At 41.7% G+C, this 13,478-nt stretch overlaps 1 protein-coding gene and 1 pseudogene across 1 annotated transcript in view; one reads left to right on the forward strand and one right to left on the reverse strand.

The window, feature by feature from the left end:
• RYR2 (ryanodine receptor 2) overlaps positions 1–13,478 on the forward strand; it is an 830,352-nt gene that overhangs the window by 218,284 nt on the left and 598,590 nt on the right. The window contains exon 2 of the mRNA XM_027531123.1: positions 5,268–5,387. Within this exon, the coding sequence (XP_027386924.1) occupies positions 5,268–5,387 (120 nt within the window). The remainder of the gene's footprint in view (positions 1–5,267; positions 5,388–13,478) is intronic.
• On the reverse strand, positions 7,592–12,673 carry LOC113885175 (annotated as a pseudogene).

Here is a 13,478-nt window from a genome sequence, read left to right on the forward strand (position 1 = left end):
TATTCATTGATCCAGTGTACACTTGTGATACATTAAAATTTCTCATGAATGTGATAGGATCCGTGATTTTCTCCCAAAATGCCCTATTTCCTGGCACATGTAACTATGAAATCATTTAATGGGATTTTATAATGCTCACCGTAATTTGGGAAATTAAATAGTTTCTTACCTTGGCAATTTTAGAAAGCAACTCCAGTTGTCAGCATGGCAGTTCATGTTTCTGAATAATCGTAAAGTGGATTATGTTAAATAATCATTTATTGTATATATTTGCCAGGCACAATGTTAGACACTGTATACTCTTATAATTACATACATTAATGCATAGTAACAATCGAGGAAACTGAAGGAAGGAAAATTGTGCCATAGGAACACAAAACAAGGGAATTGCCATAGCCTGGTGGGTCAGGGAAGGCTACCCTCTGGAAGAGATGTTTGAGTTGATATATGAAAGATGATTGTCTTAGCTAGAGGGTGGAGAATGGGTTTAATGACAAGAGTCATGTAGGAGCATAGGAATGAAGGAGGGTTGGTAGGAAGAAATGTTGGGCTTGCATAGACCATGCAGTGCAAAGCCTTTTAGGCTAGAGGTTGGTTTTAGTCTTTTTCCTTAGACAAGTGAGAAGCCAGTAAAAGATTGTAAGCCAGGAAACAGTATGGTTGGGCTGATGATGAGACTTCAAGGTGAAGCACTGTTGTGAGGGAGTTTGCAGTGTGGAAAGCTGTTCTGAAGATTTTGAAGATGTCTAAGTAAGAGCTGATTGTAGCTCAGGTGGTGAGAGAGTAATGGAGTCGAAAGATACTGATGGTGCAGATGTCACAGGACTTGGTGACTATATGCTGGATGTCTCTTAAGCTCTGCCATTTATCTAATTGTTTATGAAGTTTCTTCTAAAAGATTTCTTTATTCACAATTCATTATTCAGAATGTTATAAAACAAGATTAGTAATTTTGTTTCTTCATGTTTGTTTTGGGATTGGTGTAGGTTCAAGTATTTCTGGAAACAGCAAGATATTAGTATCTTCTAAGGCTAGTCATTCATGGTTGAGTAGTTAACAGACTTTGAAATTTAAGAAAGTGAAATAATGAAACAGAAGAACAATTCATTTTTGTAGAATTTTTTCCTGCAATGTGATTTCTTGTGAGTTGAATCAAAATCTGTTGCCCTAGGTGCTAGGAACTCAAAAAACAAAGTATACCAAAAGGTGGTGAGTATTGAAGGGTGATTTTAGTTTTTACAGGTTGAGGCACACCAGGGCACATGCGACCAAAATATGAACACAAGAAATGATAGTTAAGTTAGCAGTCTGGACCCCAAGGCCTGGGTAGCAAAGACTGATTTAGAAGATGCTTTATGACCCCCAAAGTCATATTTTAATGTATCCTTCTTGTTCTGTTACCTGAGCAGTGTTAACTGTCTGGATCCAATCAGTATCGGGCACTGTTTAATCTTTCTTTTTGGATAGATTTCGTGTGTGAGTGTGTGTACCAATATCCGATACACATATGTATGTGTCGACCATAGCCAGATTTATTTATTGTACATTGGTTATAATAATTAAAAATAAAGCTACTTGTCAAACTTTTCAAATGCATAGTCAGTAGGCTCTCAAACCTCAGTGGTTCTGGAGAAAAACCGTGCATTGAGACGATTTTACTTTTTGTCAAAAAGGAACCCCACAGCTTCCAGAGAAACTGGGGAAAATCTTATTGTGTGTGTCAAGCTAGGTTCTATCCATCAAGGTTGGATCATGGTTGAAAGTTGTAGTCATAGGCTGTTTTGTTGGTGGTGTGGTGGAGCTCCCTGAATTCAATGTTATTTCATGACTAAGCGCTACATCACATAATGTTGAGGTACTAAATCGGAAGGAAACTGCACAGTGAGCTGGTTTTATTGGTTTGATGGAACAGTTCAGTACTTTACTCCTTTCCCTTATGTAAGTTGGAGAAGGAAATGGCAACCCACTCCAGTGTTCTTGCCTGGAGAATGCCATGGACGGAGAAGCCTGGTAGGTTGCAGCCCATGGGGTCGCACAGAGTCGGACACGACTGAAGTGACTTAGCAGCAGCAGCAGCACCACATACTAATGAGCATCTCTACATGTGCTCTCATTTCTAGTTCTGTCCAAAATCCATGACGTATTTTAACTGTTACATTCGACTGTTACTGATTGCCTCCAAACTCTTATAAAAGACTTATCACATCTTTTCTGGGATCAGGGTCCTTTCTGGGACTCATTCTGAATCTCCCTCATACTTGAGCACTTGTTAGAAATGCAGAATCTACCCAAGACCCATGAGTGAGAGGATGCATGTTAAAGATAGAGAAGTACATCTTTAGATAACAGAAGTAGTAAAAGTCACTTGAGCCTTCAGAACCAATGTGGGGCTGGGGACTTTCAGTTAAATTAGGTTTCATGATCAATTCTTGGAAATAAGTATGATCAGCCGTTTGTGAGTGACAGGTTACTTTGAGCCTCGTTTTCCTCAACTGTTTCCTCAACTGCTTGTGTGTATGAATGATCAGTATATTGCTGGAATATTGGGAGGGTTAAATTAATGCCAGGACTGATACATGCTATATTTTTGGTAAATGTGATGTGCCTTCTCTTCTTTTGGAGCTTACTGGGTATCACTGTTTATTCTTACCTGCCCTGTACCTTGTTGTATTTTCTTATTCCCATTCCTAAAATGTCTTTAATTAGTCCACTGCAGTAATTACTTACTAAGTGGTATTTATTAAAGATTTCTGACTGCATGGGCTCTTTGTTGAGGCACACAGGCTTTTCTTGTTGCAGTGCACGGGCTTCTCTAATTGTAACACATAGGCTTAGTTGCCTGTGACATGTGGGATCTTAGTTCTCCCACTAGGGATCAAACCTGTATCCCCTGCATTGGAAGGTGGATACTTAACCATTGGACCACCAGGGAAGACCCCTAACTGGTATTTAGATCACCTCTGGTATCCAAAGAAGTCTGTCTTACCCAAGTTTCCATGCTGGTGTTCACTCCACAGAGGCAGTGAGACAAGATAGCAAAGACATTGGGGATTTGGGAAGGCATTGAACACATCAGCACAATTCAGCACTTTGTTATTAACACCACCTATTTGGCAAACACAATGTATCTTTGATCTTGCAGATTATATAAGCAACAAAGATACTTCATTATTTTTTATTATAGCCATGCTGAACATGATGTAATCTTCAGATGTACTCATTATATGAAAATAAGCCTTTTTTTTTTTTTTAAAGCAATTGACTTTTGAAATGCAACAATTGAATGCTCACTGGAAATTAATGAGCACTGGGGGGATAGTTGGAAGGTAATTATTAAGAGATTGGACTTGGCTATGACTGATGCTATAAGCCAGCTATTAGGTACTGCTGCTACCACGCAGGAAATAAAGCAAGTACATGGCATTGATAAAGGTTTTTAAATTAGAGCTGTACTTTCCCAATGGATATAGCATTTTCCTCAGGTTAACCAAAAGGGCTTGTTTTCTGCTTTTAAATATTTGTCACATTACCTCTTCTCTACCATTCTACCACGGGTCTTCCAGCATGTACTCATATTCCCTTTTCACCTTGATTCTAATTAAAAGGGTTGATGAGAATATTTGTTTGTTTTTACTTCTCTGTTAGGTATACTGTTTCTTTGAGATTGAAATATCAAAATATAAATGGTTAGACTTTTTAGGTATTTATCACTTCAGTTCAGTTCAGTTGCTCAGTCGTGTCTGACTTTTTGTGACCCCATGAATCGCAGCACGCCAGGCCTCCCTGTCCATCACCAACTCCCGGAGTTCACTCAGACTCACGTCCATCGAGTCAGTGATGCCATCCAGCCATCTCATCCTCTGTCGTCCCCTTCTCCTCCTGCCCCCACCTGTTAAATTGATATATTTTGTTTAAAGATGATAATGCCATCTCCCATGTCTTATTGATGTAGGGCCTTTTGTATGTCAGTCACGGTGGAAGTTTATCTCACTTCTCTCCTCACTTTGTCGATGGCAGAACTGGAATAGGGGCCCAGCTATTGCAAATTCTAAAGCCCATGCTTCTCGCTGTGCTCATACTGCCTGTACTGAGTCATCCTGTGGATCATCCTTCCCTTGTATAGTTTTTCCTCTAATTCTGTGAACTTAATTGATTGGAAACCAAGAGTTGGGTCTCAGAGGACTGAACTAACAAATCACCTCTCTGTACATTTTTAAGCAATCCAGGATTATTTCACAGAGGATCAAGTTGCCAGTGTGTGGTTGAACTAAAATGATTTTTTGGGTTGATTTGAACCCAGAAGCTCTGTTACTGACCTGTTTTCCTGAGTCAGTTTTGGAACAATGTGATTGTAAGCCTGCTAGTAGACTCTGTTCTATTTTTGATGATACTCGATGTCCTAGGAATATGTCAGAGCATTTCTTGATAATTTTGATGTATTAAAGCAGTGTGTAAGAACTCTAGCATAGAAATCCTGTATTTTACCATTTTCTATTCAGGTTGCCTCTGTCGATTGCAAAAAGCTGTTAATTTTCTTCAATGGTAGTAACTTTTTCCGACTCTTGCTACCCGGTTATCTTTTTATTTTATTTTTAAACTTTACAATATTGTATTAGTTTTGCCAAATATCAAAATGAATCCACCACAGGTATACCCGCGTTCCCCATCCTGAACCCACCTCCCTCCTCCCTCCCCTACCCTCCCTCTGGGTCGTCCCAGTGCACCAGCCCCAAGCATCCAGTACCGTGCATTGAACCTGGACTGGCGACTTGTTTCATACATGATATTATACATGTTTCAATGCTATTCTCCCAAGTCTCCCCACCCTCTCCCTCTCCCACAGAGTCCATAAGACTGATCTATACATCGGTGTCTCTTTTGCTGTCTCGTACACAGGGTTATTGTTACCATCTTTCTAAATTCCATATATATGTGTTAGTATACTGTATTGGTGTTTTTCTTTCTGGCTTACTTCAGTCTGTATAATAGGTTCCAGTTTTATCCATCTCATTAGAACTGATTCAAATGTAATCTTTTTAATGGCTGAGTAATACTCCATTGTGTATATGTACCACAGCTTTCTTATCCGGTTGTCTTTTTTTGATAAATAAAAATGCTCTAGGACTTGATTGTGCGGATTTGGGAAGGACAGTTCTTAGATTCACTTTGCTTTGATTTTTAAAATGCACTAAAATAACAGTTTCGAGATCTGAGTTTGGCTGAGTCATGCCAAATCTCACTGTTTTCCTCTTTTTCTCCTTTTGCAGGATGATGAAGTGGTCCTGCAGTGTACCGCGACCATCCACAAAGAACAACAGAAACTATGCTTGGCGGCAGAAGGATTTGGCAACAGACTTTGCTTCTTGGAGTCCACTTCGAATTCCAAGGTGAGGTAAAGCCTTTTCAGTCCATTCAAACACTGAGGTTTTAATAGTGGCGCTGAAGTTATTTGTGGGCACTCTTCGGTTTTCTGCGGAACACATCAACTAAAGGAAATTGAACCGTCTTTTCACTATCCAGTAAGCACTTTTCAATTGAGCCCCTAATCCATGTACATAACTCAGATGCAGTTGTTAAGAGGAAGAGACAGAGTCTTTTTGCTCCCATGCTATTTATATCCCAGGGGATAAGTAAACATGGTAATAATTTCAGAACCAATACGGGCTCTGAAGACAAGCAGAGTGACAGGGTGGAGAGTGCTGAGGTAAGGACTTTTGCAAAGAGTATGGAGGGAAGGCCATTCTGAGACAGTGACGTTTGAGCTGAGTGAAGTGAGAAAGGGAGAAGCAGTAAGTTCCTGACCATTCTGGAAAGAGAGACCAGGCAATGCAAGGGCCCCTCATTAAGAATGGGCTTACAGTCTCTTGAAGGAAGGACCAATAGGCACTGCAGCTCTGGTACCATGAATGGGGCCACTAGTGAGGGGAGGTGAAGGGCCTACCAGCCCTTGGTTAGTATTAGATTGACCAAAATGTTTGGGTTTTTATGTTACATCTTATGGGAAAACCCAGACAAACTTATTGGCCAACCCCATAGTTGATATTTTTTCCTAGTAAGAAAGGAGGCCATTGGATCAGGTGAACAATGCAGTTCTATGTAATATTTAAAAGATTGATTTGACTTTTTTGTGGATTCGAGCAGGGGTCACCAACACCTGGTCTGCAGACCAGTCTGTGGCCTCTCAGGAAACTGGGCCTTACCACAAGAGGTGAGTGGTGGGTGAGCAAGCTAAGCTTCATCTACCCCTCCCCATTGCCTGCATTACCACCTGAACCATCCCTGCCCCTTTGTTGGTGGAAAAATTGTCTTCCGTGAGACTGGTCCTGGGTGTCAAAAAGGTTGGGGACCACTGGATTAGAGAATGTGGAAAGATTAAGATTAAAAGTGGGGAGAGCAGTGGAAGGTGCCTGCAGAAGTTTGCAGGGCAACTGCTGGGTCTGCTGATGAGAAGCAGTGATGGTGAGGAAACTTAGTAAGGGGTTGGGAATATGCTTGGAGGATTTAGAGGGTGTGCTGAAAGATCAGAGTGTATAGAATAAAGGAAAGAGAGGAAAGGCAGATACCTCTGCAGGTAGACAGTCAACCAGAAAACAGTCAGTTTATTAATCTTTTGGGTAGCACTTTTTAGTTTACAGAGTCATTTGACATGCATGATCGCATCTGATTGTCACAATAAGAGTATGCTATGCATAGTTATTGCTGTTCTATTCACTGTACACTTGAGGGCATGGATGGCTGAGAGATGACAGGTATTAGACCAGAGGCTTCCTGTGACTTGATGCCACAGCATTGATAATGGCAAATTTTCACACTTAACACCTCAGTCTTTTGATTTGAATCCCTGATTATTATTATTATTATTTTTATTAGCACAGGCCCATGATTCTTTATTTCCTGGGTCTGCGACCCACATCTAATCAGGTCGAGTAACCATAAACACTGCCAAAATGCCCAGAGTACTACTCCTATGGAAGCAGGCAGTCACTGAGCGCGAGAGGAGCCGGGTAGCGTCACCTGCAGGGAGTTATAGGCTGACGGCTTTGGGTGTTTGCACAAACTCCTTGAGAGGCCTGCGGGATGCTGAGCCACGTAGATTGAGCCTTCAACAGCTACTGCGGGACCGTGGTCGGAAAACGCAAATCTGACCTTGCTTTCTTGCTTGGAATCATTTGGCGAGGATGAGTTCTCATCACTCAAAGGATAAATTCATAGTCCTAAAGTAACATTCAGTGTCTTTTTCATCACGATTTAGTACCTGTGGTGGCCTTAACATTTCCTAATTATTCTTCAAGGCAATTCTGGATGCTTCCTCTGAGAAAGGGGCTTGCTTTGGACCTCTCTTTTCTGTGCTTCCACAACACTGTCTTCAGTTCAGTTCAGTCGTGTCCGACTCTTTGTGACCCCATGAATTGCAGCACGCCAGGCCTCCCTGTCCATCACCAGTTCCTGGAGTTCACTCAAACTCATGTCCATTGAGTCGATGATGCCATCCAGCCATCTGACGAAAAGGGGAAGAACGTCCAGGTGGTGGCAAGACGCAGATAGGGGGAGCTTCAGGGTTCCGAGCCCTGGGCTTTGCTGCCGAGCTCCTTCATGCGCAGTCCGGGGAGAGGGATTTTGTTTGCAATTTTCTGAAGGAACCAGACCTTCCTGTTTCATAGTTTCCTGCGTTAATCAATTTCTGAAGTACAGTTTTACTTTCTGCTGCTAATGACTGTTCTTTCAATATCATATTAGACATCTGAGAAACAAGTGTAGACACATTTTCTGGAATCGATAATAAGAGATCCAAGTGCTGCTGCAGTAATAGTGTCTAATGCAGAGACACTGGAAGTCAGCAGGGTACCAAACAAGGTCTTGTGAACTTCTAGCGTGGCCTTTTGTTTCATGCTGCCATCCTTAATTAATTCTTCCATATTATTAAACAAACTGTTCGTGACATTGTACAGGAGACAGGAATCAAGACCATCCCCATGGAAAAGAAATGAAAAAGAAAAATGGCTGTCTGGGGAGGCCTTACAAATAGCTATGAAAAGAAGAGAAGTGAAAAGCAAAGGAGAAAAGAAAAGATATAAGCATCTGAATGCAGAATTCCAAAGAATAGCAAGAAGAGATAAGAAAGCCTTCCTCAGTGATCAATGCAAAGAAATAGAGGAAAACAACAGAATGGGAAAGACTAGAGATCTCTTCAAGAAAATTAGAGATACCAAGGGAACACTTCATGCAAAGATGGGCTCGATAAAGGTCAGAAATGGTATGGACCTAACAGAAGCAGAAGATATTAAGAAGAGGTGGCAAGAATACACAGAAGAACTGTACAAAAAAGATCTTCATGACCCAGATAATCACGATGGTGTGATCACTGACCTAGAGCCAGATATCCTGGAATGTGAAGTCAAGTGGGCCTTAGAAAGCATCACTACGAACAAAGCTAGTGGAGGTGATGGAATTCCAGTTGAGCTATTTCAAATCCTGAAAGATGATGCTGTGAAAGTGCTGCACTCAATATGCCAGCAAATTTGGAAAACTCAGCAGTGGCCACAGGACTGGAAAAGGTCAGTTTTCATTCCAATCCCAAAGAAAGGCAATGCCAAAGAATGCTCAAACTACCACACAAATGCACTCATGTCACACGCTAGCAAAATAATGCTAAAAATTCTCCAAGCCAGGCTTCAGCAATATGTGAACCGTGAACTTCCAGATGTTCAAGCTGGTTTTAGAAAAGGCAGAGGAACCAGAGATCAAATTGCCAACATCCACTGAATCATGGAAAAAGCAAGAGAGTTCCAGAAAAACATCTATTTCTGCTTTATTGACTATGCCAAAGCCTTTGACTGTGTGGATCACAATAAACTGTGGAAAATTCTGAAAGAGATGGGAATACCAGACTACCTGACCTGCCTCTTGAGAAATCTATATGCAGGTCAGGAAGCAACAGTTAGAACCAGACATGGAACAACAGACTGGTTCCAAATAGGAAAAGGAGTACGTCAAGGCTGTATATTATCACCCTGCTTATTTAACTTCTATACAGAGTACATCATGAGAAACGCTGGACTGGAAGAAACACAAGCAGGAATCAAGATGGCCGGGAGAAATATCAATAACCTGAGATATGTAGATGACACCACCCTTATGGCAGAAATGAAGAGGAACTAAAAAGCCTCTTGATGAAAGTGAAAGAAGAGAGTGAAGAAGTTGGCTTAAAGCTCAACATTCAGAAAATGAAGATCATGGCATCTGGTCCCATCACTTCATGGGAAATAGATGGGGAAACAGTGGAAACAGTGTCAGATTTTATTTTTTGGGGCTCCAAAATCACTGCAGATGGTGACTGCAGCCATGAAATTAAAAGACGCTTACTCCTTGGAAGGAAAGTTATGACCAACCTAGATGGCATATTCAAAATCAGAGACATTACTTTGCCAACAAAGGTCCATCTAGTCAAGGCTATGGTTTTTCCTGTAGTCATGTATGGATGTGAGAGTTGGACTGTGAAGAAGGCTGAGTGCCGAAGAACTGATGCTTTTGAACTGTGGTGTTGGAGAAGACTGTTGAGAGTCCCTTGGACTGCAAGGAGATCCAACCAGTCAGGAAGGAGATCAGCCCTGGGATTTCTTTGGAGGGAATGATGCTGAAGCTGAAACTCCAATACTTTGGCCACCTCATGCGAAGAGTTGACTCATTGGAAAAGACTCTGATGCTGGGAGGGATTGGGGGCAGGAGGAGAAGGGGATGACAGAGGATGAGATGGCTGGATGGCATCACTGACTCAATAAATGTGAGTCTGAAAGAACTCCGGGAGTTGGTGATGGACAGGGAGGCCTGGCGTGCTGGGATTCATAGGGTCGCAAAGAGTCGAACATGACTGAACGACTGAACTGAATCAAGTTTTTGCCAAAAAAGCCTTGAGCTGTTGCGTTATGCTGATCAACTGCCTTCTTACGATCCAGTTTAGAATCTTACGATCCAGTTTAGAATGGAGACCAAATACATGTTTTGTAGTTTCTTCAGCTGCATTGAGCAACCTGTTGGCAGCATCGTGAAGTCTCTCCTCAGTACTTTCCAAAGCTGAGGTGATACATTCTTCTTCAACAAGCTGTAATTTCGTTTCCTGCAAATGTCTTTGAGTGGTTTCAAGTTCCTGTGTCTTACTTTGCAGGTCAGATTTGCACTGGTTAAGTTCATTTTTACTATCCATAAACAATTCTGTAACCCTATTTAGCTCTTCCTCAATAGCAGCAATTTTTTCAACCGATTCTACAATTTCTTCCTCTTGAAGAGTTAGTTTTCCACTCAAAACTCTAAAATTTTCTTCAGAAATGTACACTTCATTTTTTTCACGAGTTGCAGGAAGATCCTGTTTCAGATGTTCTCTCTTCTGTATATTCCTTAATCAGAACTTTTTTGGTGAGTTTCTGGTTAATGTCAGGCTTATTGAGTATGTTCTTTGCTCTGTGAGCATATTCCAATGTACTCAGAGTTTCCTCCAGATTGAGAGATGCAGGAGAAACTGTTGCAATGATAGATGTTCTTGTATGTCCCCCAAGAGAGTCCTGGAGGATTCTAGTCAGTTTAGGTTCTCGATAAGGAACATGAGGTGTTCTTTCTACAAGAGCAATAATAACCCTTCCCAGAGTCAACAGGGACTGATTGATATTTCCAGCTTCCCGAGCTCTCTTGTCAACTGCTCCAGAATGGCCAATGTTCTCACTGACTGCAAGATCAACCAGGTTCAGCTTTCCAGTTTTAACAAACGCCTCTCCATCAACTGTAGTTTCTTTCATAGGTATTGTAACAGAGAAAACTGAGCGGGATAGACTAGAATAGGCATTCATCAAAGTTGCTCAGCTGTCCTTTTTGCTGCCCCCTTCTCCAAAATTTGATAGACTTCATCCTTGTTGGATACTGTAATTTCTTCTAAACCTTTGATTATCACTCCCCTCTTGTTATGGGGATCATCAAACATCTGCAGGCTCTCAGAAACATCAGAAGACAGACTAAGGAGATAAAAGAGCTCTTCATTATAGATTTCCAATAGCAACACTTTCACTGACAATTCAGTACCATTATCAGTAAGTTTCTCAAAAATCTGATGAAGAGTATGTGGAATTATACCAGCCAAAGGATCCTCCTCTCAAGTATACTCTTCATTAGGGGGCCTTTGACCTTCCATTCTAAAGGTTTTTCCAGCGTGGGTTTGGCCATATGCAAAAATAGTGCAATTATAGCCCATAATAACTTCATCCAGAATTGGACAGACAACACTTCGGTAAATGTCAATTTGTTTAGTATTTGCTCCAAAAACCGTATCAAAAGTGTATGTTTCCCTTGAGCTTTTGTCCGCCAGTCCTCCAGTTCGAACACTGACTTCCTTCCACACATGATCCCATTCTACTACTGAATGGGCATTAGCTTTCCGCTCTGCCAAATTAAATGGTCTGCATCTCACCACCACCTGGATGCTCCCCGCCCACCCCTGCAGATGAGCTCGGCTGAGATGCCACGACCGCCCCCAAAGAAGGCCGGGCCACGGAGCCGGGCGCCCTCCTCCCCTGCCGGGCACTGGCGCGCTTTCGGAAATCGCCATCGATTTCCGATGCGCCCGCCCCACACCAGCCCTAACCCCCCAGCCACAAACCTAGTCTCGGTTCCAAGCCCAGGAAACCCGAATCCCTGATTCTTAATGACACAGTACCCCTTTGATTATTCTGTGAACAATGGAACAATGTCTATATATGATTTATTAAAATAATTTAGTGCCAAGTCATGTTACTAATGTTACAATGATGGGTGACATAACATTATGCATTTTATAGCCCTGCCTTGATTTATTTTTAATTTGACAAATGTTTATTGAGCATTCTCTTTGTGAAAATTACTGTGCTAGGTATCAGTTGTGAAAAATATTCTTCTTAGAAAGCATATCAAGAATTTAATATTTAGTACTTTCCCTGTGTTTTCTGGTATTTTGTAGTGGCTAGAACCAGGCAGGCCAGTTAGCTAGGTTTTGATTTTTCACGGTACTGGCTGTCGTTGCCTTGGTCTTTAATATAAGAGCTGATTTCCAGTACTAAAAATGAATTCTCTCGATTCTCTAGTAGGGGTGGCATGTAGCAGTCAAGGCACTGAAATAGGCCAGGCATCCAGTTAATATTGAGATCCACCAAGATGGAGTAGAAGGAGGTGAAGCTCACCTCTCCCAACAAGCACATCAAAAATACATTTAAATGTGGAACATTTCTCACTGAAAACTAACTAGAAACTGGCTTAGAGTCCTGTACAACCAAGGATGTAAGAAAGATCCACACGGAATCTTGTAAGAAGGGAAGAGAAGTGATCAGGTTGGGACCTGTGCCTTTAGAAGGGGACTCAGAGGAAGAGAGAAATTATACAGGTGGAGATTTGTCTCGGGGAGTGAGCAGTTCCAGCCACATGTTGGGTGTCCCAGCCCAGGGGTCTGGCACAGGGAACTTGAGTTCCTTTGCTGGTTGGAGAGCTGGTGGGACTCACAGGAGGGCTATGGGAAGCCCAGATTTTGCTCATGAGCTGTGGGCATGCGCTAGCTTGCTCCTAAAGCGGGGTGGAGAGGGCAGATTGAAAACTGTGGAGATGGCTGCTTGGTTTCCCTCACCTTCGCTATTGCATGCCACGGCCTGAGCCCAGTGAACATTCTAGCCCTGCTTACTATTTGCTAATGATGAAATGTCAGAAACAGAAAACAGAAACAATCCTGTCTAAAATTGCATCAAAAATTATAAAATACCCAGGAATAAACTAAGGAGGTGACAAGACCTTTGCCATGAAAACTATAAAACTTTGTTGAAGGAAATTGAAGATGATACAAAGAAATATATTTCATTCATAAATTGGAAGAAATAATATTGGTAAATGTCTCTACCACCTAAAGCAATCTACATGGCATCTGGTCCCATCACTTCATGGGAAATAGATGGGGAAACAGTGGACACAGTGACAGACTTTATTTTCTTGGGCTCCAAAATCACTGCAGATGGTGACTGCAGCCATGAAATTAAAAGATGCTTGCTCCTTGGAAGAAAAGTTATGACCAACCTAGACAGCATATTAAAAAGCAGAGACATTATTTTGCCCACAAAGATCCATCTAGTCAAAGCTATGGTTTTTCCAGTAGTCATGTTGGACACTACTGAGGCAACTTAGCAGCAGCAGCAGTAGCAGCAGCATGTATGGATATGAGAGTTGGAGTATAAAGAAAGCTGAGTGCCGAAAATTTGATGCTTTTGAACTATGGTGTTGGAGAAGACTCTTGAGAGTCCCTTGGACTAAAAGGAGATCTAACCAGTCAATCCTAAAGGAAATCAGTCCTAAATATTCATTGGAAGGACTGATGCTGAAACTGAAACTTCAATACTTTGGCCACGTGATGCTGGGAAAGATTGAAGGTAGGAGGAGAAGGGGACAACAGAGGATAAGATTGTTGGATGGCATCACTGAGT

Source organism: Bos indicus x Bos taurus, chromosome 28, assembly GCF_003369695.1.
Source record: "Bos indicus x Bos taurus breed Angus x Brahman F1 hybrid chromosome 28, Bos_hybrid_MaternalHap_v2.0, whole genome shotgun sequence".
Classification (NCBI taxonomy): domain Eukaryota; kingdom Metazoa; phylum Chordata; class Mammalia; order Artiodactyla; family Bovidae; genus Bos; species Bos indicus x Bos taurus.